The 23723-nt window shown below is 37.9% G+C and overlaps 1 protein-coding gene across 1 annotated transcript in view; it reads right to left on the bottom strand.

The window, feature by feature from the left end:
• Positions 1-23723, bottom strand: part of DLGAP2 (DLG associated protein 2) — a 201989-nt gene that overhangs the window by 90328 nt on the left and 87938 nt on the right. Inside the window, exon 4 of the mRNA XM_036751925.1 lies at positions 353-572. Coding sequence (XP_036607820.1) covers positions 353-572 — 220 coding nt within the window. The remainder of the gene's footprint in view (positions 1-352; positions 573-23723) is intronic.

Raw genomic sequence — 23723 nt, 5'->3', positions numbered from 1 at the left:
CCCATAATTTAGGTCCTTTTGTCAGGAAACAATCCTGCAAGTACTTCCGAAGATTAACCCTTACACAATTTTGAAATCCATCCCTCATTAATATATTGTTTATGGGAGAACATGAAACCAATATAGTTCTTTGGGGGAGAATTTAAAAAATAGTAACTGGAATCTTCCTGAAAATGCAATAATAAATGATGATGAGGTGTTGCGATAACAAGTCAGACTGTACTCTGTGTGTGTGTGTGTGTGTGTGTGTGTGTGTGTGTGTGTGTAGGGTGGGGTTGTTTTTCTTGTCCAGTGGAAACAATTGGTATATATTATGATGTTATTGTATAAGGCAGAAAGATTTTTCCTTTACCTGTTGTTGACCTGATAGTTGAGGTGATGTTAGAAGATGTCATTGCAGGAATACATTCATCATCTTGGGAGTAACCAGCCTGAATGGCTCTCAGATAACTGTGACTTCTCGTTCGGAAGCAACCAGGAAGGTCTAGGGCATCCATGGCCTGAGATTCAACTTCACTAAAGACTGATTCACACACCGATTCAAACTGCCCGTTGATCTCAGCTTCACTCATCTGGGATAAATGACAACAGTGAGTTTGATACTTGGATCTTATTGATAGACATCTTTAGTATGTTCCCAAAGGCATATAAAGTAGATATAAAGCTTCATCCCATTACACTGCAAATTTTATAGACTTATATACTTTCATCATAATAAACATGAAATTAGCATTACATGGTCTGGCAAATTTGAGAAAACATCTTCCTAGAGGCATCTAAATGGTGCAATGGATAAATTGCTAAACCTAGAGTCAGGAAGATTTGAGTTCAAATTCCACCTTAGACATTTACTAGCTGTGACCCTTAGCTCATCTCTTAACCTCTGTCTGTTTCCTCATATATAAAATGGTGATAATAGCATTGATTTTCCAGGACTGCTGTTGGGATAAAATGAGATAATACTTGTAAAGCACTTTGCAAATATTAACATGCTATGTAAGTGCTGTTATCTATTTATCTATCTAAGTATTGAGGACATTACACAAACCAAAACTCTTCATAAAATCCTTCTGAATCTGCCAAACAAAGCTTTCATATTTTGATTTCTGAATGTGGAGATGGAACTGTGTGTATCTCAAAACCTAATAGAAAGAACTTTGTGTTACCATAGTCAAATGATCTCTGTAAACAACACAACCTAAGAAATATGTGTAAGTTCTTACTTTTTAGATAATAGATGAGTTTATAATTAGGCCATATATACTGATTGCCACTGAAAGGATAACAAGTTTGGGTCACTATGAAATGTTTTGCATTATAAGTCCACATCCCTTGGGAGAAAAATAAAAACAATTGTTGGCTTGTCTCCTAGCTATACAGCAATTTATTCACTCACAGAGAAGTCACTGGGGCTGCTTTATAATATTTCTGTGTTTTATTCGTGGCCTAGTTTCTCAGATAAATGTGTCTTTTCCAATTTTGTGTCTCAAGTAATATGGGTTATATAGGACCATGAAAGCATGGTTCTAAACAAAGAATATTTTTTTTTGGAAAAATGAATTTCTAGGATGGCATGATTCCCAGCTTAATGAGTTTTTGTTTATTTTTCCTACATTTGCAATGTTGACCTCAAATTTCAGGTGGTGTTTTCCTGCATTCTTGGGTGCAGCCTTTTGACTGAGTCCAAGTGTTATGAACAAATCCTTTCATTAAGGAGATTTGTTCTTTGAAGTTTAGATTCAGTCAGAGGGCCACACTTGAGGATCTAGGGGGCCACATGTGGCCTAGAGGCCACAGGTTCCCCACCCCTGTCCTAGAAGAATACCTTAAATTTCTTTGATTATGGTTCTGGTATTGTAGTTAACTTTTTAACCAGTCTTATCTCTTCTACTATATTATAAACTCCTGGAGAGCAGGAACTATTCCATGTTTCTAGTGTCCCTTAGATTGTTAAACACAGGGATTTATACTTATCCAATTAATAATTAATCAGTTCTTCTATTCATATTTATTTTAAATGAATTCTGTACCCTATTATCTCAAAGCCCCTGTTGATTCACTGTATATTCCTAGATCCACTGAAGGAAACATAAGTTTGTAACCCTTTCTTCAACTGAATTTATCAACAAATTTCTAAAACGTGGCAGTCGGAAAGGAACACAAAATTCCAGAGGGTCTATAGGGCTAACACCTCCCCAGTCCTAAACACTATGCCTCTCAATGCAGCCTAAGATTATGTTAGGCATGTGTGTGTGTGTATGTGTGTGTGTGTGTGTGTGTGTGTGTGCTGCCACATAATATTGTTGACTCATACTTAACTTGTATACCACTAAATATCTTTTTCATTTGAACTGTTGTCCACCCATGATCTGTCAATTATGACCTTCTATAGTCGAGCTTTTGAACCTTTTGATCTTAAATTTATCTCTATTAAATTCAGTCTTATTAAATTCAGTTCCATAGTCTGGCCTGTTATAAATTTTTTTGATCCTATCTCTGTTATCCACATCCTTAGCTATCCCTCCTGCTTAATGTCACCTGAAAATTCAACAGGCATGCCATTTGTTCCTTTGTCTTGATAACAGTGTTGAATAGTACAGAATCAAGAACATACTTCATAGGCAGGTCTACTAGAGACCCGCCTTCTTCTAACTTGACATTGATCTATTAATAATCCCTTTTGGGGTCCATTAGTACAATTAGTTCTGAATTTATCTAAATTTTCTGTCAATTAGTCCATATCTATCCATCTTCTCTGCAAGAATATCAGGAGAGACTATTATTATTTGCTGAAATATAGGTGTGTAATGATTGTAGCATTCTCCTGAGCTACTGATCTAGTAACCTTGTTAAAAGAAGGAAATGAAGGTAGTCAGACAATAACTAATTAGAATGTGATTATTGTGTAAAAGGCATCAACAAAATAGTCTGAGAGATTTAAGAAACTAGAGCTTAACACAGTTCCTGCCTCATAAAACATGCTTAGTAAATGCTTGTTGGTTGACTAGATTGCTTTGATGGGCACCAGGGAAGGCTACACAAAGAGGAGGTAGCATCTATTCAAGATGACACAAAGGCCCAGATGGAGTGATGAGTGGTCCATTTTGACCAGAAAAAATGGTGTATGAAAGTGTGTAATGAAAGAGACTACTGGAATGGGAAGTAGGAGCCAGACTAGTAGGGATGATTGTCTTACTAGATCAGAAATTAACCATTTCAACAGAATGATACCCTCAATTCAACCTAATGGGATTTGAATGCATAACCCTTTCCCAATATTTGTGCATTGTAGGCATATTACAGTGATATCTTATCAATGTTAAACTCAATGTAGACTCCTATATATGCTAATATCTGATGGATTTAGAAACCTATCAAAAGAAAATAAAAATTTAGGGTAGATAAGATGGTGTTGGAGATAGCTAGATTATGAAAAAGATGAGCAACATGAAACAAGTGTGAGGTGTTATATTTAGTTTCAATGTAGCTGAATGTGTGTGTGTGTGTGTGTGTGTGTGTGTGTGTGTGTGTGTGTTAGGTGACTCAGAGGACACTAGAGAGATGCATGATGGGTATCTAAGAGCAATATATTCCCAGTGATAACCTGTGTACAAGAAATGCCATAGCAGATATCATCAGTGGTATGTTTCACTAAAAAAGGAGATGGGTCAATCATGCCTCAAGTTAGGATATCATTCTAAGGATTGACCTGGTATTCTTGAAATATTATATTCAGAAGAAAGTTGCCACTGTGCTGGGTGGTTTCTATATGGAGGATTTTCAGAAATACCTGGACAGAAACACATAGGACAAGGTGAGGATGAATTATAGGCATATGCACACCAATGAAATCATAGCTGCACTGACCTGCTGAAATGCATTATGTTGCTGTTTTTGTTAAATTAAGCAGAGTACAATCTAGAGAGGATTATCTGGGAAAGTTACCTTGTCTGGATGGCAGAAAGGCAGAGAATGTATCTAAAAGCCTGGATTTTCTGAGGTAAGCAATTTAGCTTAAATCCCTGAGTTGCACCTGGAGGCCACTATAGAAGTGACCTGAAGGTACTGTGAAAATGAGGAGAAAGAAATATTTTATGTTATATTTCATTTTGCATTATTGGTTGGGGAGAGCAGAGAACACGTGACCCAAAAGTCAGTGGGAGGATTTTATTTTATTTTTTAATAGCCAGAGACTGAGAGCTATCTATATTTATTATCCTTAAATGGCCTGGGGGAGTGAGTAGAAGCAAGGTGAAATAACCAGGTAATAGGTAATTGTTATGTGCTAGAAAGGGCATAGGATTGGAAGTTAGAACATCTTTAGTCCTTGCCTTACCTCAGACTGTCTGGGAGAGCTCATACAGGTCTCTTTATCTCTGTGGGCCTCAATTTCCTCATCTGTAAAACCGGGAAGTTGGACTAAATAACCTTCCAAGTCTCTTTTGGCTCTAAAATTGTCTCAGATATTTTAGGCTTAACAAAGAACTAGCCCTTCGATCAACTGATTAATCAAAGATTTATTGAGTGCTTACTATATGCCAGGTACTATATTAGGTGCTGGGAATACAAAGAAAAAAGTGAAACATTTCATACTATGAAGGGGCTTACATTCTATTAGCCATAGACATGAGGAGGTTCACAGGGGAGGCAATATGAACATATGAACATTTGGAAATAAAGAAAATAAATGAAAGGTAATTTTTTGAAAGGGGAACAGAGAGGAATTAGCACCTGAAGGAATTAGGAAATATGCAGGAGGTGGAGCATGATTTGAATTTTGAAGCAAATTAGATATTTGCTGAAGCTCTAATAGCAGTTTAGTGGCATAGTGGATAGAATACTGGGCCTCGAGTCAGAGAGGCCTACTTTCAAATCTGGCCTCATATACAGGGTCTGTGACCCTGGGCAAGTCATTTAACCTCTATTTGCCTCAGTTTCCTCATCTATAAAATGGGGATAATAATAGAACCTACCTTCCAGGGTTGTTGTGAGGAATGAATGACATAATAATTGTAACATGCTAAGCACATTGCCTGGCACATAGTAAATGTTAGCTATTGTTAGCTATGAATATTAATCATCTGAGGCTGTGAAAAGACTTCTCATTAACTAGAAACTATACTTGTGATTAGTAGGCATAGAATAGGCATAGAGGTTATGAGTTACTGATACAGCATTCTTTTGATTACTTTTTTGGCATTAAAAATGTTCCAGATTTTTTTCTGTGCTTTTGGTATCTCCCCCTCCTTCAGATGCCTTGTCCCTGAATGCCCCTACAATTGTGTCACCTCCGGTATAGATCTCCTTTGTGCATACTTGGACGAATTTGTCTCTTTTTCTTGTATTCATTTCCTCTGTTGCCATCTCTACCTCCTCTATAAGCATTTCAGGTACTGTGCTGTTAGGGTCCAAGGGTGGCTATAGTTTGTTGAAATGATTTTTGAGAGATGTGTCTATTTTATTTCTGTCTCAAATCTTTCCATTTTCATTTATGAATGCTCTTAGGATAGCTTTGCTTGGTTGGATATCTTGCCAAGGTTTCTTTAACCTGAATTTACCTTCCACCATTTCTCTCTGCTTAATGAGATGATATCACCCATAATTGTCCAATACCTTTCTTTGTAAGATTTTATGAACAGGTTTACATTCTAACCTGGTTTGGCATTTGGCAGTCAGCTCTCTTTGTTCAGTCAATCAGTAAACATTTAAGCTCCAAACAATATACATATATATGCATATTGTATGCATCTTCGTATGCATATATGTATATATATACACATACACACATGTATGTACATGGGGAGGCAGAGGGGTAGACAGATAGAAAGACATATATAGATAGAATAAATTAGAAGTTATCAATTGTCTGGCAAGTAATTCAAATGTTTTTTAAACTAAGGTGTTTTCTGGACTCTTGTGCTCTCCTTATTGTGGCAATTAATTCACATTAGTTTAACTTAGTTTAACTTCTCAATGAAATTATTATAGTTGGTGCCAATGTCATTTCTGTAGTTCATCTTTCATTTAAAAAATTTCAGTAACTTCTTTAAACAATTCAGGCTTGATTTTGTTAGCTGTATGTTATATTTTTCTTATTATTATTCTTTTTTAAAATTACAAATTCTTATCTTAGCTCTGTCAAGTCATTGGGCTGAGATGGTACATAGACAGCTGACTCAGGAATAATTCCCATGTCACTAATAAGTCTTTTCTTGCCTATTAAAATGTAGTCAATTTAATTCATTGTATGCTATTTGACTGAAGGATGTACAGAATTCAAGCTCCCATTGTGCTTATTCTTTGTTGATTATGAAAAACATTTGATTTGGTAGAACTAAAAGCTGTCTTATAGGCTCTTATACCACAAGGTGTCTCATATTCATATATCAAAATCACTCAAGATTCCTTGGGACATGTAAAACAGAAATAAACCTGTTCAGTGACCCCCATATAATAAAGCATCAGGTAGTGCATAAAATAGGGTGATGTACAGTCACCAAAGTATGAATGTGTTGGGGGAAATCAACTTCCTTTTGTATATTGTCTTCCCCCATTAGATTGTAAACTTCTTGAGGGCAGAAACTTTGTTTTTCTCATTTGTATACTTAGCTCTTAGTACGGTGTCTGATACATAGTAGGTGATTAATAAATGCTTATTGACTATTGACTAAATAGAGAAAAGTGCAGGTTGAGGAAGAATCCCCAGGGGATGATAAGATCTCTTTTGTGGATGACATTGTACTGATTACATCAAGCCCTAAGGCTTTGTAGCTGGAACAGATCTATAATCACTCAGAAAAGTTTGTTCTGTCCATCCACACAAGACCAAATGGATGGAGGTTATATATTGCACAGATTACAACATGCATTTGAAAGGATGCCCTATTGAGCTTGTCCAGCATGATGCATATCTGGGAGTGATGGTATGGACAGACAATGATCTAGTCTCAGAACTGAAAATGAGGAGTCAGTTGTATTGCTTGTAGCATATTCCAAAGCTTTAACTGACCTCAAGCTTCCTATTAAAACAAAGACCCATTTTTTAATACAAACATTTTAGCTTTGTTGCTCTATGGCAGAGGGACCTCACTGGAATACCACTAACTAAAGATCATTATTAAATTTAGGGTAAAGTGCCAATGAGTGGTGGATGTGAGCTGGCTGCATGTATAACCAATGAGGACATTGGAAGAGGAGTGAAGGATGACATTAAAAAACTATGACAAGAAGAGGATATGGGTTGGTCTTTTGGCAAGAGTAAAAGGTGGCAGGTGAACAGAGTGGTCGGCTGATACTCTTGTGATGTCAGGAAAAAACTAAGAAAGGCCTCAAGCATCTTGGGTGGATTCCCTGTGTTGAACTTTTGGGATAGCACTGATAGAAGTCATGCAGAATGGACAAGCATGGAAAGGGTTGCAACGTATACCACTGGAAGGCACTTCCAAATTGAGATCACAGATCCATTTGAATATTCTTCGCAGTGAAGTAAAGGAATTCCTCATACATTGAACACCTGGCTGACAAATGATTTTCACTAATGACTTAGAGGGAGAAGTGGGCTGGAGCAACAGAAATTAAAGAGAAAGATGGCTTTTCCCAGGACATAGCTAAATGAGAAGGTTCATAGCTCTCAGAAACAGAGAAAGTAGCTTGTTGGTAGCTGAGGGGGAATGCACTGGCAATCTGAGCCATAGGGATGTGGGGAGTGTATTTAGGGATATAGTAAGGGATTCTGCTAGAGAAGGCTGCTGGTACTTGAACTATTCATCAACATTCTGCAGTCACAGATAATAATTTTAAGTCAGGCAGTCAGTCAACAAACATTTATCAAGTATCCATTATGTCCTAGGCACTGTGCTAAGTGCTAGGATAGTTTTAAGCATAAAGAGACGAAGAAGTGCTTCTCTGGTAACATGCAGAATGTACACATGTATATACGCACGCGCGCGTACCCACACACACATATATATGTAGTGTATGTGTGTATATACACACACATATATTTTTACATACGGGTTCTCTCTGGAGAGTAGTACTTAGGGGTTATCTGCTCTTATCTATACAACTGTGGAAGTGACCAATGGAAGTGGCTAGAAAAAGGGGGCAGAAGTAACACTTAAGACTAGATTTTGTGAGAACTGTGCTTGGGAAAAGGAGTCTGGAATGAGAATTGATTTAGTAGGGTAAATATATCTTCTCTTACATACTTGAATTGGTGGAAATTTTCTGTTTTGATGTAGATGTTTGGCCCTAGATAGCCTTAAAGCCTATGAGTTTGTCATGGAATTTTAATCATATCAACTCCAGATAACTAGTCAGCAAAATTGTCATGAAGCCTTCAGTCTATAGTCGAAAACAAGATCACCCTTGGACTGTGTTATTCTCTGCTTCTATATTCCCAATGAGGTATAAATGTTCACACATAGTACATAGAGAATACTTAAAAAGAAAAAAAAAGTGAGTGCATCTGTTTTCTAAATATTGTTAACAAAAGCAACTTGAAAAAGATCATGATAGAGCTGGTATCCCTGGAGCCTGAATTTAGCATTCTTGATGTAGAGTCTTTGGGAAAACTTTCTTGCAAACTCACCATAAATGCAGGATATCTTTCTCTTTTAAGGTAACAGAAACACAGAGCCTTTTGGTGTCTCAAATTTATTTTTTCAAAACAAGAGAGCAGGTTCCAAATGAGGCCCATTCTTATGTGATTGACTCTATTTTCAATTTCCAGTATTCCATGAATTAAAGTTTCTTTTGTTACAAGTACAAGCAGAGTACTACCTAAGGGAACTCATTGTATTCTAGCAGACAATTCCATCTGGATTTGCTAAGAAAATGCTTGTTTAATCCTCCTGTTTAGCAGAACATAGGAAGGTTGGAAAAATATATATAGTTTACCTCAAAGCTATAGACATATCTAAAAACTATCCGATCAGGAAATAAATGAGAAAACCAGTGACCAGATGCCATGATTAAAGCATTTCTACAAAAAGGAAGAAATATGAAGCTCTTTGATGGATATTATATTAGTTATATCAGTAAGCCAGTTTCTTAAAAAATCATTAAAAACTCATACAAATCTAGAACGCAAAGAATGTCATACCCTCCATAAACCAACACAACAAATCATACGTAGTTTTTCATATCAACATACATCCATATATAAACAGCTTCTTATTTTCTATAAGTATCAGGATAACTTGAAGATGGTGGGGGCTATAAATTTAAAGTTGTAACTAAGTATGTATAAAATATTTTACTCTGAAATGAATGTTTTAAAGGTACTGTAGTGTATAGTGGAAAGAACATTGAATTTGGGGTCTGAAGACTTGGGTTTGAGTCTCATTTTTGACACCTCCTGAGTATGTTATTTCAGGCAGGTTACTTTATCCCTGTAGGTCTCAGTTTCTTCATCTGTAAAATGAAAGAGTTGGACTTTAGGATCAATAATTTCCCTTCTAGCTCTAACTACTCTCATCCTAAAAAAAGAGAATATTATAAAAGATTATGTGTGAATTATAGAAGAATATTTTCTCAGGAAAAATACCTAAGAAAAACAAATAGAAAGTTAATGTTATAAAAATTAATCTTTAAAATCTTAAGTCATTAACAAATAATACTTGACCTTTCTGCAAGAGAATATCATCTCCCTGAGGGCAGGGACTGTTTGTGTGTATGTGTGTTTATATTCCTAAAGAATAGTTCTTAGCAAATAATAAATTCTTAAGCATTATTTGTTTAATTGAAAGCTTACAAGTAATTTGAAATTTATAAAACTGATTTCTTTGCTTAGTTGGTATCCCGCTATTGAAAGAATATTTAACTATATCCAAATATTTGGGGTAAAAATTATATTTATAGTCCTGAAATAGTAGGTTCTCTGAATAGACCTGATAGCTAAGTAACTTGAAGTCAGTGAGTTAATCCCATATGCCACTTCTGCTTTGGTCCCATAGGAAAAGGACTGGAAAAAAGAAAAATGCAGTGCTATGTGAACATTCTGGCCTGGGCTGACTTTTCCTACTCTGTGCATGTTAATCATTTTGCGGGATTTAGGAAAAAATATTGGGATAAAGACTTTGATGAACAAGGGAGAAAGAGCTTTACAGCTTCAGGGACTAGTGAAGAATGTAATATATGCAATATATTACAAAATGTATATGCAAACATAAATTCTATTTGACTACTTAGCTCCTTAAGTCCAGAGTAGCTTAGATCAGGGAGGTACCAGGCCGAAGTGCAAGGGCTTGGAGTCCCAGTGGGATTTGGTTAGCCAGTATCCAAGGGCTTAGGTCTAAGAAAGCTGACTTTACTTTTTTAACATGAAGTGCTCTTCCTGTATTTCATCAAGGTATGGAGGTGGCTCTAGGCTTACAAAGACTTTGTTAAGGGAGCATTATGTATGCACGTATGGAAGGGTTCTGTACTAAAGGGGCCACAGAAATAATTGTGGGTACATAAAGATGTAACTAGGAGTTGGCAGAGGTTTTACAGCTAGGCCCCTAGCTGGCATTGACAAGTGGAGCAATGTCCTTGAATGCCTAGACTGCCTGGAGCCCAGCATCAGATTCACTTATACTATTTATTTTAATGGTCAATAGTATGAGAAAAAGCAGTCAAGATGAAATAAGATTAGATTATGTACCAACAACAATAACAGCAACAGCAACAACAACATAAGAGCCTTACTGTTGGTACAGGGCTTTCTAATTTTCAAAGTCCTTTAAAATGTTAAAAAAATTTTATCTTCATAAAAACCTTGTAAGAACATGCAGGGAATATCTTCATTTTATTGATGGATAGACAAGTGAATCTCTAAAGGTCCATGGCTAATATTGTATGTTATAGAGTTGGGACTAGGATCTAGCTCTCATGACCCCTAATGTAGTGATATTTCCAGTACAATGCATTGCTTATTAAGCTAAATGGAAAGAATCACACAGTCTCAGGACTGAAAGGTAGCTCAGCTGCCATTTAGTCCAATCCTTACTTGAACAAAAATCCTCTCTCTTGAGGGTAAGCCAAGCAAGAAAACTGAATCATCAGTGCAGAGCTGTGGATAGGGGCCAAGAGATGATTGCGTAAGAGAGGGAACAGTGCCCCAGACTATTCTCCTTGGAGAGGTAAATGACCAAGAGGATGGAAGGCACAAGGGTCTGACACAAGAACATCTCCATGAAGTATCCATCTAACATATCTTCCATTTGTTATGATTGTAGAATTGAAGACCATAAACATGCTGAATATGAAGTGCAAGAAATAGAGTTGGTTGTACAAAAATTGATTTCTTCTTTTGAGTTTTGGGAAACTGCCAAAGAAGAGAGTTGCTTTGGTTCCTGGGGACAGTCACAATAACCTCAATGTCAATTCCATATGGTCTGTTCCACCTGGACTCATAGGATCTTATGCAAAGGGTATTGGTAAAAATTGAGAATGTGAATTGTAAGCTCTTCTAGACAGTATTTCTCAAATTGCTGTCATTTTCCAATCTTTTCATCACAAATATTTGAGAAAAGTATCTTTGAAGCCTATGATAGGATCCATATCTGGGATATATCAAAGTGAGTGTGCTGTTCCCTAAGGAACTTGCAGTGTGAGCAGGAAATCAGACATTGTAACTCTGTTATGTTGAGACCATCTAAAATTCACTGAAGTGTCAGTGTTGAAATTAATTCCAAATTAATTTCCAAATTTTAGGCAGGATACTGCAAGAAACAAGTTGGGATTCAATACATACACTCCTTAACTATCCACATAAACTCTGCAGAGACTTGCAAGAGGATAAAAACAAGAAGTTCCAGTGAACATCACAGGATCACTAATTGCTCGACCTCCAAACTGGATCCTGAGGTATTTGACTTTCATTGCTCCCCAGGACCAAAGGAATGGAAGGATAGGTTGAGTATAAAACTCAACAGGAAGAAAATTATGTTTTTTGTGGAGTGAGTGAGATATTGGTTGCTGTCCTCCATGCTTGAAGATCACCAAAACGACATAGCTATGTTGGGATCAAGGTACAGTGTGTCCATCTGTGGCTGATCAAACCAATGTAAGCTCAGAAGGATTCACCATAGCTCAGGCACAAATAGTCCATATGAATATTTGGAATGGACATATCTCTAAATTTGTGCATCTCATGTTTCTTTTGAACTACTGCAATTCTCCTTCGCTCACAGAGCTGAGCACCTTCTTTGATGAGGGCACGTCATGTTTGGGTGGTCCTGTGCCAGTGTCTCCCAAGTCTCATAATCAATTGCAAAGTTCTTCAGAGAGACAATATTGCTTCTTCTGACCTCCATGTGAGCTCTTGCCTTCTGTGAGTTCTCTGTAAAATATCTTTTAGGCAAATGCACATTTGGCATTTGGGCTACGTGAACAGCCCATCAGAGTTGTACTCTCTCCAGTAGAGTTTGAATGCTTTGCAGTTCAGCTTGAGAAAGGACCTCCTTATTCAGTACCTTATCTTGTCAGGTGATCTTTAGAATCTTCCTAAGACAATTCAAATGGAAGTGATTTGGTTTCCTGAGATGGTGCTAGTGTACTGTCCAGGTTTAATTGGTACACAACAATGAAGTCAGCACAATGGCTCTGTGGACCTTCAGTTTGGTAGACACCTCAATACTTTTTCCTCTTGCATACTTGCTTTCAGAGACTCCCAAACACTGAGCTAGCTCTGGCAACGCATGCATCAACCTCATCATCTATGTGTACATCCCTGGAAAGTGTACTGCCAAGGTAAGGCAACATATCCACAGCATTCAAAATTTCTCTATTTGTTGTCACTGATGGTTTCACATATGAGTGATCAAGTGATGTTTGGTGGAGGACTTTTGTCTTTTTGGTATTGTCAGGCCAAAATTAGCGCAAGCAGCAGAGAATCAATCCATACTTTATTGTCTCTCACCCTCAGAGGCTGCGTTGAGTGCACAATCATCTGTCAACAAAAAGTTGTGCACCAACTCTCTTTTCACTTTAGTTTTGGCTTATAGCCTTTTTCAAGTTAAATAATTTAATGTCTGTTCTGTGGCTGACCTTGATGCCATTTTTGTCCTTACTGAAGGCATCTCACGACCTTACTGAAAGCATCAAGCTGAAAATCATGGGAGCAAGCACACATTCCTGCGTCACTCCATTGGCGACTAGGAAAACACGGGAATGTCGTCCATTATTCAGAACCCATGCAAGCATGCCATCATGAAACTTGTGTACAGTACTGATGAACTTCTGTGGGCAATTAAATTTTGCCATGATCTTTGACAAGCCCTTATGATTTTCAGTATCAAAAGTCTTGGTCAGATTGGTGAACATTATGTATGGACCTCTGTCCTGCTCCTGTTTTGGCTGGAGGAAGCTGGTGTGCAGTTATGAACTGACAAATTCTACTTCTGCAGAGCTTCTGTTAAGTAGTAGGCCACATTATGTCCTACCAAGGCATAAGCACAGAGCCACAGAAAGTAGAAGCGTTTATGAAGTGGCCATGTCCACAATGTCCTAGAAACTTAACTTTTCTGGGATTTGGTAGCAATTATCCCCAATTTTAAAGAACTGCTGTTATTGCTATATCATTGAATGACCTCACTCATAAACATATAATTGAAGAGGCTCAGAACAAAAAAAAAGCAGGAAAGGCAAAATTGTCTTAAACTTAACAAAACTTATTTTGGAGATAAATGTGAAAGACAAATGTGAAAAAGCCTTCAAAGACTTAATCCACTAGGTTACTCATGTACCAATATTAGCTTATTCAGAGGCAGGTTAATTTTTTGTTCTTTATCTAGGTACCAGACTGAAAGGCTTGATATATTCTTCTATACTAGGAGAGTGATGGTTACCAGAGAGCAATTGCATTCACCAGTAGAAGGTTGCCTGATAGTCAGTCTCATTACCCTCTCTACAAACTTGAATTCTTGGCTTTAAAGAGGGTTATTACTAAGAAGTTCAAAGACTATGTATATGGAGCAAAACTCCAAGGATAGACTGAACAATCCACTGATTTATATTTTGACCAGCGCCAACTTGGATACTGTTTGCCAGAAATGAATAGCAGCACTGGCCTATTATGATTTCAGCATACAAAGCAGGCCTGGTAAGATGAATATGGATGTAGATGGCTTGTCCAGAATGATTTGGGACATTGGAGGTGTGGCAATTCCAGAAGAAGATATGAGAGCAATTTCTGACAATCAATCAATAAACCAAGACACATTTATTAAACACCTAATATGTATACACACAGAGAGAATAGATATAAAGTTAGTAAATACAAATATATCAAAAGTAGTTAAAGAGATTGTATTTTGGGAGGGAAGGTACTAGCAGTTGAGGGGCAGCAGCAGAAGCTTCATGCAATAGCTGTTGCCTGAGTTGCATCTTGAAGGAAGATAGGTACACTGTTAGGCAGAGGTAAAAAAGGAGTTCATTCTAAGCTTTCAGTAGAGCCAGTACAAAGGCATGGAGATGGGAGATAGAGTGCCATGAGTGAGAAACAGAGAGAAAGCCAGTTTGATTGAATCACTAAGTGTGGGTGAGGGAATATGTCCATTTAGGTGGGAAAGAAGGATTGTAGCCAGGCAATACAGGGCTTTAAAAACTAAATTGAGGAGTTTAATTGTAGAGGGTATAGTTTAACTACTGGAGTTGGTTGATTAGGGGAGTCACATGGTCAGATCTGCACTTAAGGAGAATTACTTTGTCAGTGATGCACAGAATATACTGGGCGGGGGGGGGGGGGGGGCCCGAGCCAAGATGCTGGCTGGGAAGCAGGGACTTGCCTAATGCGCTCCTCCAGGACTATCCAAACACCTATAAAAATGGCTCTGAACAAATTCTAGAACTTCAGGACCCACAAAATAGCAGAGGGAAGCAGGGCTCCAGTCCAGGACAGCCTGGATGGTCACTGGGTAAGGTCTGTCGCACCATGTTGGGAGCGGAGCAGAGTAGATCCCAGCGTGGGACGTGCCCACACCAACCAGACCGGGAGCTGGGCAGAATGGGCTGTAGTGCCCTGAATCAGTGAGCTGTGGCAGTTACCAGACTTCTCAACCCACAAACACTAAAGACAACAGAGAAGGTTAGTGGGAAAAACTGCGGGGACTGAGTGAAAGGAGTTTGTGGTTGACCAGCACCCCAGTGGCGGCAGAGGTGGTGCAGCTCTGAGGCTGCTTCCAGAGCTACAGCTGCAGTTGCTTCCAGCCCCAGGCCCACCTAGTGGGAAGAATTAAGTGGCAGATCAGAGCAAGAGTGCAGAGCCTGCTTAGATCTGAGTTGTGGTCCAGCTTGGTGGTTCTTGGGGGAGGAGGAGCACTGGTGTGGCAGAACTTGGTGTGTAGAAATAGCTCTGAAAACAACAGAACAGCCCCTTAAGCTTGGGACAAAGTACTCTCTACTCTACAAGTAGTTGTATCCTGATGAAAAGCTCAAGGGTCAAGTAGTTGGCTGGGAACATGAACAGGCAGCAAAAACGGACTCAAATTCAGTCTCAGACTTTGGAATCTTTCTTTGGTGACAAAGAAGACCAAAACATACAGCCAGAAGTCAACAAAGTCAAAAGCCTCCAAAAAAACATGAACTGGTCTCAGTCTATGGAAGAGCTCACAAAGGATTTGGAAAAGCAAGTTAGAGAAGTAGAGGAAAAATTGGAAAGAGAAATGAGAGTGATGTGAGAAAACCATGAAAAACAAATCAATGACTTGCTAAAGGAGACCCAAAGAAATACTGAAGAAAATAGCACCTTAAAAAATAGACTAACTCAAATGGCAAAAGAGCTCCAAAAAGCCAGTGAGGAGAAGAATACCTTGAAAGGCAGAATTAGCCAAATGGAAAAGGAGGTCCAAAAGACCACTAAAGAAAATACTACCTTAAAAATTAGATTGGAGCAAGTGGAAGCTAGTGACTTTATGAGAAATCACGATATAAAACAGAACCAGAGGAATGAAAAAATGGAAGACAATGTAAAATATCTCACTGGAAAAACCACTGACCTGGAAAATAGATCCAGGAGAGATAATTTAAAAATTATTGGACTACCTGAATACCATGATCAAAAAAAGAGCCTAGATATCATCTTTCAAGAAATTATCAAGGAAAACTGCCCTGATATTCTACAGCCACAGGGTAAAAGAGAAATTGAAAGAATCCACAGATTGCCTCCTGAAAAAGATCCCCAAAAGAAAACTCCTAGGAATATTGTTGCCAAATTCCAGAGCTCCCAGGTCATGGAGAAAATACTGCAAGCAGCCAGAAAGAAACAATTTGAGTATTGTGGAAACACAATTAGGATAATACAAGATCTAGCAGCTTCTACATTAAGGGATCGAAGGGCTTGGAATATGATGTTCTGGAGGTCAAAGGAGCTAGGATTAAAACCAAGAATCACCTACCCAGCAAAACTGAGTATCATGCTCCAAGGCAAAATATGGATTTTCAATAAAACAGAGGACTTTCAAGCTTTCTCAGTGAAAAGACCAGAGCTGCATAGTAAATTTGACTTTCAAACACAAGAATCAAGAGAAGCATGAAAAGGTAAACAAGAAAGAGAAATCATAAGGGACTTACTAAAGTTGAACGGTTTTGCTTACATTCCTACATGGAAAGATGATGTGTGTAATTCATGAAACCTTCGTATTAGGGTAGCTGAAGGGAATATACATATCTATATAGACAGAGGGCACAGAGTGAGTTGAATATGAAGGGATGATATCTAAAAAAGTAAAATCAAATTAAGGGATGAGAGAGGAATATATTGAGAGAGGGAAAAAGGGGGAGATAGAATGGGATAAATTATCTCACATAAAAGTGACAAGAAAAAGCAGTTCTGCAGGAAGGGAAGAGGGGGCAGGTGAGGGGGAATGAGTGAATCTTGCTCTCAACGGATTTGACCTGAGGAGGTAATAACATACACACTCAGTTGGGTATCTTACCCCACAGGAAAGAAGGAGGAAGGAGATAAAAAAGGGGGGATGATAGACGGGAGGGCAGAGAAGGGGAGGAGGTAATCAAAAGCAAACACTTTTGAAAAGGAACAGGGTCAAGGGAGAAAATTGAATAAAAGGGGACAGTATAGGAGGGAGCAAAATATAGTTAGCCTTTCACAACATGAGTATTGTGAAAGAGTTTTGCCTAATGACACACATGTGACTTATGCTGAATTGCTTGCCTTCTTAGGGAGGGTGGGTGGGGAGGGAAGAGGGGAGAGAATTTGGAACTCAAAGTTTTAAAAGCAGATGTTCAAAAAAAAGTTTTTACATGCAACTAGGAAATAAGATATACAGGCAATGGGGCATCGAAATCTATCTTGCCCTACAAGATAGTAAGGGAAAAGGGGATGGGGGGGGGAGTGGGGTGACAGAAGGGAGGACCGACTGGGGAACGGGGCAATCAGAATATATGCCATCTTGGAGTGAGGGGGAGGGTAGAAATGGGGAGAAAATTTGTAATTCTAACTCTTGTGGAAATCAATGCTGAAAACTAAAAATATTAGATAAATAAATAGTAATTAAAAATAAAATAGCACAAAAATAAAATTTAGCATATATTTAAAGAGCGAACCCTAAAAAAAGAGAATATACTGGAGAGTTCAAAGCAGGGAGACCAATTAGGAGGCTATTGATAATGGACTGAACTAAGAGGTAGCTGTGTGAATAAAGAAGTGGCAGATATAAGAGATGTTATGAAGGTAGAAATGGCAAAATTTGACAATTGATTGCGTATGTAGGATGAGGGACAGTAAGGAATCTAGGATAATGCCAAGGTTACTGACCCGAAATACTGGAAGGATGGGACATCTTTGAGAAATTTGTAAGAAGGGAGGGTATGGGGGAGATGGAAGATAATGAGTTCACTTCTAGACATGTTGATTTTAAGATGTCTACTAGGTTTCTAATTTGATATTTCTAATGGGTAATTAGTTATCTGAGACTGAGGGAGAGGCTAAGGCTAGATAAATAGACTTGGGAGTCATAGTCATAGAGTTGATAGGTTAAAACTGCTGGAGTTAATGAGGAAGGGAGGGGAGAAAAAGAGAGAGAGAGAGAGAAAAGTGAGTCTGTTGGGGAAAACTCTCAAGGGGTGTGATATGGATGATAACTCATGAAAAGAAACTGAGAAGTGGTCAGATAAGTAGGAGGCAAACCAGGAAGAAGTAGTGTCACAAAAAACCTGAGAGGAAATCCAGGAGGAAAAGGTAGTTAATAGTGTCAAATGCGCAGATAACTTGAGAAGGCTTAGTAATGGTAAAAGACCATCAGATTTGTCAATTAAAAATTATTTGTAATTTAGGAGGGAATAGTTTCAGTTGAGTGATAAGGATGGAAATCAGATTTTAAGAGCCCAGGAATAAGTGAGAGGGGAGAAAATGGAAGCAGTGAGTGTAAACAACTTTTTAAAAGGAGTTTGGTTAGCACAGAGAGATATAGGACAGTATCTTGAGGGTATGATGGGATCTAGTGAAGGTTTTTCAAGGATAGGGGAGACAGAATATTTGAACACAGTAGGGAAGGAATCAGCTGACAAGAAGATGTTAAAAATTGGAGGGGGTGGTGATTGAGGATTCAATCCACTGAAGAAGACAGGATGGTTTTGGATCAAGTGCATATATAGAGGGATTGGCATTGACAAGGGACAGGACCACCTCTATCAGAAAGCAGGGGAAAGGATGAGAGTGGGAAATGCTAACAAGAGTTTTTGGGATGAAGTCACGGGCAAAGGAAGGCTCTTACACTGAATAGCCTCAATTTTTTTTCAAAGTAAAATAAGAGGCAAGGTATAGTTTGTAATCAAGTTGAAGTATAGCTGAGAGCTTGGACCTTCCTCAGACAATATGCCAAATACATATATGAACATTATTTCATTGAATCAATCTTTCTTCCTTTACTTGTCTGTAGATGACTGGCATAGTCATAGAAGGGATGAAAGTGAAAAAAAAAACCAGGCAGTGATTCTAAAAATCCCAGGTTCCAGCCAGTAAAAGTTACTTTATTGCTAAATCAATGAAAAAATGTGCAATGGAGTATTGTGTCTGACTATGAATGATACCATGCATGGACCAAGAAGAAATTGGGAACTACTCAGAGCATACCATCCAATAGCCATGAATGCCTTACATTATGACTTTGGACATGTTTGGTTGAGAAAGGACCCCAGAACTAGAAAGAAACAGATTTTACTGACTCAAAATGGCTACAGATGTTACCAAGAATTGCTAAACTTTTGCCCTATGTGTACAAGGAAATATGTTTTCAACTCATGCTGCATATCTGGATAATATAGACACCAGCAAACTTTCGGAAAGTTCCCATATTACTTTTCAATCTTTACAAGTAAATAGTAAAAATGCCATATTTTAGTGGTATGATCAACACCAGGTATGGCTATCTAACCAGAAACCAGAAATAATCTATTATTGCTAAAGGTTCTTTTTTTTGGTAAGTATTTTTCAGTGTATGTATTCCCTGCTAGGATCTACTCTGTCCAGGGAAGATACTTTCAGAGCAAGCTACTCAAGAAGATGTTGTCCTTGGCAGTTTCAGAATAACGCAGAGCTACTAAAAATCCACATGGAAAACCACATATTGAACACTTAAACCACACCCTGTTGAACATCTTGGCAGCCATGAAACCAAAACATAAAACTTAGTGATGTCAACATGTATCATTTCTAGTACATGCATACAATTCTACAAGGAATGAATTTATACTTCCTAGCTGGTTATGTTTGAGAGAGAAACATGTGTACCTAATAACTTGTGTTTTGGAAGCTCATATGAAGAAGGTATTGCAACTGCTTACACTCAGTATGTCTCAGTTGAGAAAGAAGCTTACCAACTAGTCATGGCTTCAGCTCAAAAGATCTGTGACAGAAACAAAAGATGGTATGATAATAGTGTATGTTGTCAAGACCTTAAAAGAGACAGAGTTCTGTTAAGAAACCTAGGCATTCAAAGGACTCAAAGTTATCCATCTAATGGAAAGCTAACCCATGCAAAGTTAAGACAGTAGACGACTTGTCTCTACAAAATAGCTACAAAGAATAGAAGGTGTCAAATCAAGACTATACATAACAATCACTTCTTCCCTGTAGGGAAATCAGTTGGACACTCAACTTGGCCAATGCAGAGCAGAAAAGACTGTTTATCAGTTGCACGCAGTCTGGCCCAGCTATAGACTCTGAAAATGATAGCTCTAGTGAAGAAGATTGTGTGTACTCTTATAGGGCAAGAGATTGGAACCCATAGGCAATGCTTTAATTGCTGACAATTGCTACAAAGACTCTTAGGATACAGAAACAACCCATAGAGCACAAAATACTGATAACCAACCTGATCCTGTTGTCATTCTAGGCATATACATATAAGTCTATAATAATTCTGATAGCCTATAACATCTCCTAGCTCAGGTACTAGAGCAGGGAGAATAGTCAGTGAAAGGGAAATGCACCTATATGACCAGTTGCCAGGCTACGATATAATAGGTTACAGGGGAACTTGAAGACATAGTTATACACATAGGTGACAATAGAGATTTCACCTGTGAAATATGCCTTGTATGTAATTACATATGTTTACTTTTTGTACATATTAATTACTGCATGTTAGGTATGCTTTAATATTTTGCTGTTATAGTCACTTAACTGTTTTATATTCATTTTGTAGCAAGGTCTATTAATTCTTTTGCTCATTGTTTATTTGCATATTATGCTAATTCTTAGACTTAAGCTATATTTTTATATAGGCCTACTGATAGTGTTATTGTTGCAGCTTTGTTTTATTAATGAGCCATGCTTTGCTTTCTTATGAGTAGTTGCAGTGTACTCACTCCAGATATTTATGGATAGGTGTTGCGTCTGCACTGAATGTAACTTAGGCACATTGTGACTGTCATTCCATCAGGTGATTGATTCTCTTTATAGGGTTATGTCTATTGCATGTACTGTTCAACTTTGATTCTTTTCTTTTTAATGGTACTGTAAATTTGTTTTCTATGATGATAGGAAAATCACCTTTGTAATTTTAAAGCACTGATTCTGTATAGTTACGGGTTTCATGCTTATTCCAGATGATTTTTATAAGAGGCTGCAAAAAATTTTACTGCAGAGGAGGAATGTCACCCTGGTTCTACCCAAGTCTGGCATGGTTTTCTTGATGGATAGGCTTGTGACCTTAGTTGCATATGTGTAAGATGATATGATTCCCAATTAACTAAAATAACACTAAGCCTCAATGTTACAGGCCTGGAATAATGATGTATTTCAGTTGGTTGGATATAAACTTTGAGAGAGGACCTTGAGACACATAGGTCAAGAGAAAAGTAAGATGTGGACCTTTGAATAGCATCCTAACTACAGCCTTCCACCTCCCCCATCCCTCAAGAGTTTCAGAAGGAAGATATGCCAACCCTCCCTCCCTTATCATGTTTTTTGGCTTCCAGCCTTTAAAGCTTTGCATGCTGCTGAGAACTGACTTGGTGAAATCATTCTCTCTCATAGTTTGAGCTGAGATCTTATCTTACTCCCAGCTAAAGAGTCCATTTACTCTTATGCATTTTTCATTTATTTTAATCTATTTAACTCTCTGATTTCTTTTTTCCTGTCTTCCTTGATAAAGAAGTTTACTATTTACCTGAAATGGTCTTATGTGTAACGAGCAAGTAGGAAGGGCCTAAACTGGTGAGTGTAAGATAAGGAAAATATGATCCCTGGAGAGCAGTCAAGGAAGTGGCTCTCATTTTGAAGCATCTAGACATTCTTGAAGTGTGATAGATAGACATAATCTAGCCTATCACTCCCTTGGAAATAAGAGAGATAACTTAGCCTCAATGGTCCTGGTTCCTGCTTTCCACTCTCACTACCTTCCCAGCTAGGTTTCTGATGCTTCCAACATGGCCCTTCTCCTGCAGAGGCGCAAATCATATCTGTGAATTCTACCCATAAACCACAACTATTTATCTAGACAGACAACTTCAAACGTATATAATGTGTCCCCAAAATCTTAGTGTAGTTTTAAGCTACTAAAGCTTACATTTTAAGCTTTATTTAAGCTTTAAGATTTTAAAGCTACACTAAGACTTTTGGGACGCACTGTATATCTACCTCAGATATAGCATGACCTCAACATTCTTGACCATTCTGGTTGCTTGACAACAAAGTGCTGATATAGCTAAGTTATATTTAGATTATAAATGTTTCTACTTTTCCGTCTATGTTAACTCACTTAAATTCTTGGTTATGAAAAGGGTTTAGAAATAAAGTTTCCTCTCCCCTACACCCTGAACTTCCTGTGCAGCCTTCTTTCCTTACACATCCAATTTCACATCTCTCCCATTAATAGGAATAAAAAGAAAAAAGCCCATAGAACCTTTTTCTTTCTAGCCCTGGCCAGCACACACTTAGAAAGTAAAGTGTGGTAACAGTTTTATTTCAGCTAAGAAAACAACTTACTTTTATTAAGAAAAACTGAATTAGCATGGTAAAGTGAGGAATAGATAAGGAGTAGAAAATCTGGTTCCAAGTCCCTGCTCAGCCCCTTAACTAGCTAGGCAGATCGCTTCATTTTCATTTCCTCACCTGTAAAATGGGTATAAAAATTCTTGCCCTGTCTTGCTCTCAGAACAGCTGTGAGCATCGAGTGAGGTTTTAGGGTCACAGAATTTTAGAGTTGGAAGGGACCTTGGAAGTCACCTAGTCCGGTATGTATCTGAATGGGAATCTCCATTGGAATATCCCAAATAAGTGATCTATCCAGTCTCTGCTGAGAGAACTCCAATGATGAACTCACTACCTCCTGAGACAGCCTGTTCTCCTTAAGTAGCTCTGATTGTTAGGACATTTTTCTTTACACTGAGCTGAAATGTACCTTCTCTACAACTTCTTCCCCATCTGTCCAAGTTCTGACCTCTGGGGCTGAGCACAAGGCTATTTCTACTTCTACCTAATAGCCCTTCAAATACCCCAAGATAACTATCTTGTCCCTCTAAAATCTTTTTTCAACAGATGACATCTGAAAGTACTTTGGAAATTGTAAAGCACTATGTAAGATGGAATTAACTAATTAAATTGATATTAACAGTTGTATTAACAGTCATCTCTTTCCCACAGTGAAAGAACTCTTGTTGGTGATAGACTTTTTGATATTTAGTTAGGTTGGTTGTTACATAACTGCAACAAATTTATTGCCTGTATTATAGCTGAGGCCTTTCTAGTTTGGAAAGACTTACCAGAGCCCTAGACTCTATTGGCATAACCCTTCAGGAGACCAGACACACTTCTACAAGACAATGAGGCATGGAAATCATAATCATTACATTGCTGTAAGCCATAGTCAGTTAGGCTATGATCCCCAGAAATGAAAGTAAGCAGGAAAGGCCTGCACTAAAGTGAAAATATTATACTAGAAATTCCGAATCTTTTAACTATACATATTATAATAGACAATTTTAAAAAAGTAAAACATTAATCCACATAAGCAGATACATACAAAATATCCTCTAAAAATGGTAATCCAGTCAGACCAGATTCTCAAGTTTTCTAATCCATAATTGCTAAAGCTTATCTGGAAAACAGGTCTGAAGCTAGAGGGAAGGAAGGAGTTTTGCCTTAAGCTTTAGAATTGAAAGAACCCAATGTCTTGCAGGAAGTCCAAAGTTGAACACACACACACACACACACACACACACACACACACACACACATAAAAGCAAAACAAGTCAAAAACTCCACGACTTATTAAGCA

The sequence above is a fragment of the Trichosurus vulpecula genome, chromosome 3, assembly GCF_011100635.1.
Source record: "Trichosurus vulpecula isolate mTriVul1 chromosome 3, mTriVul1.pri, whole genome shotgun sequence".
NCBI classification, from domain to species: domain Eukaryota; kingdom Metazoa; phylum Chordata; class Mammalia; order Diprotodontia; family Phalangeridae; genus Trichosurus; species Trichosurus vulpecula.
Note: the sequence above shows the minus strand (reverse complement) of the source record. Positions and strands in the feature narration are given on the sequence as shown.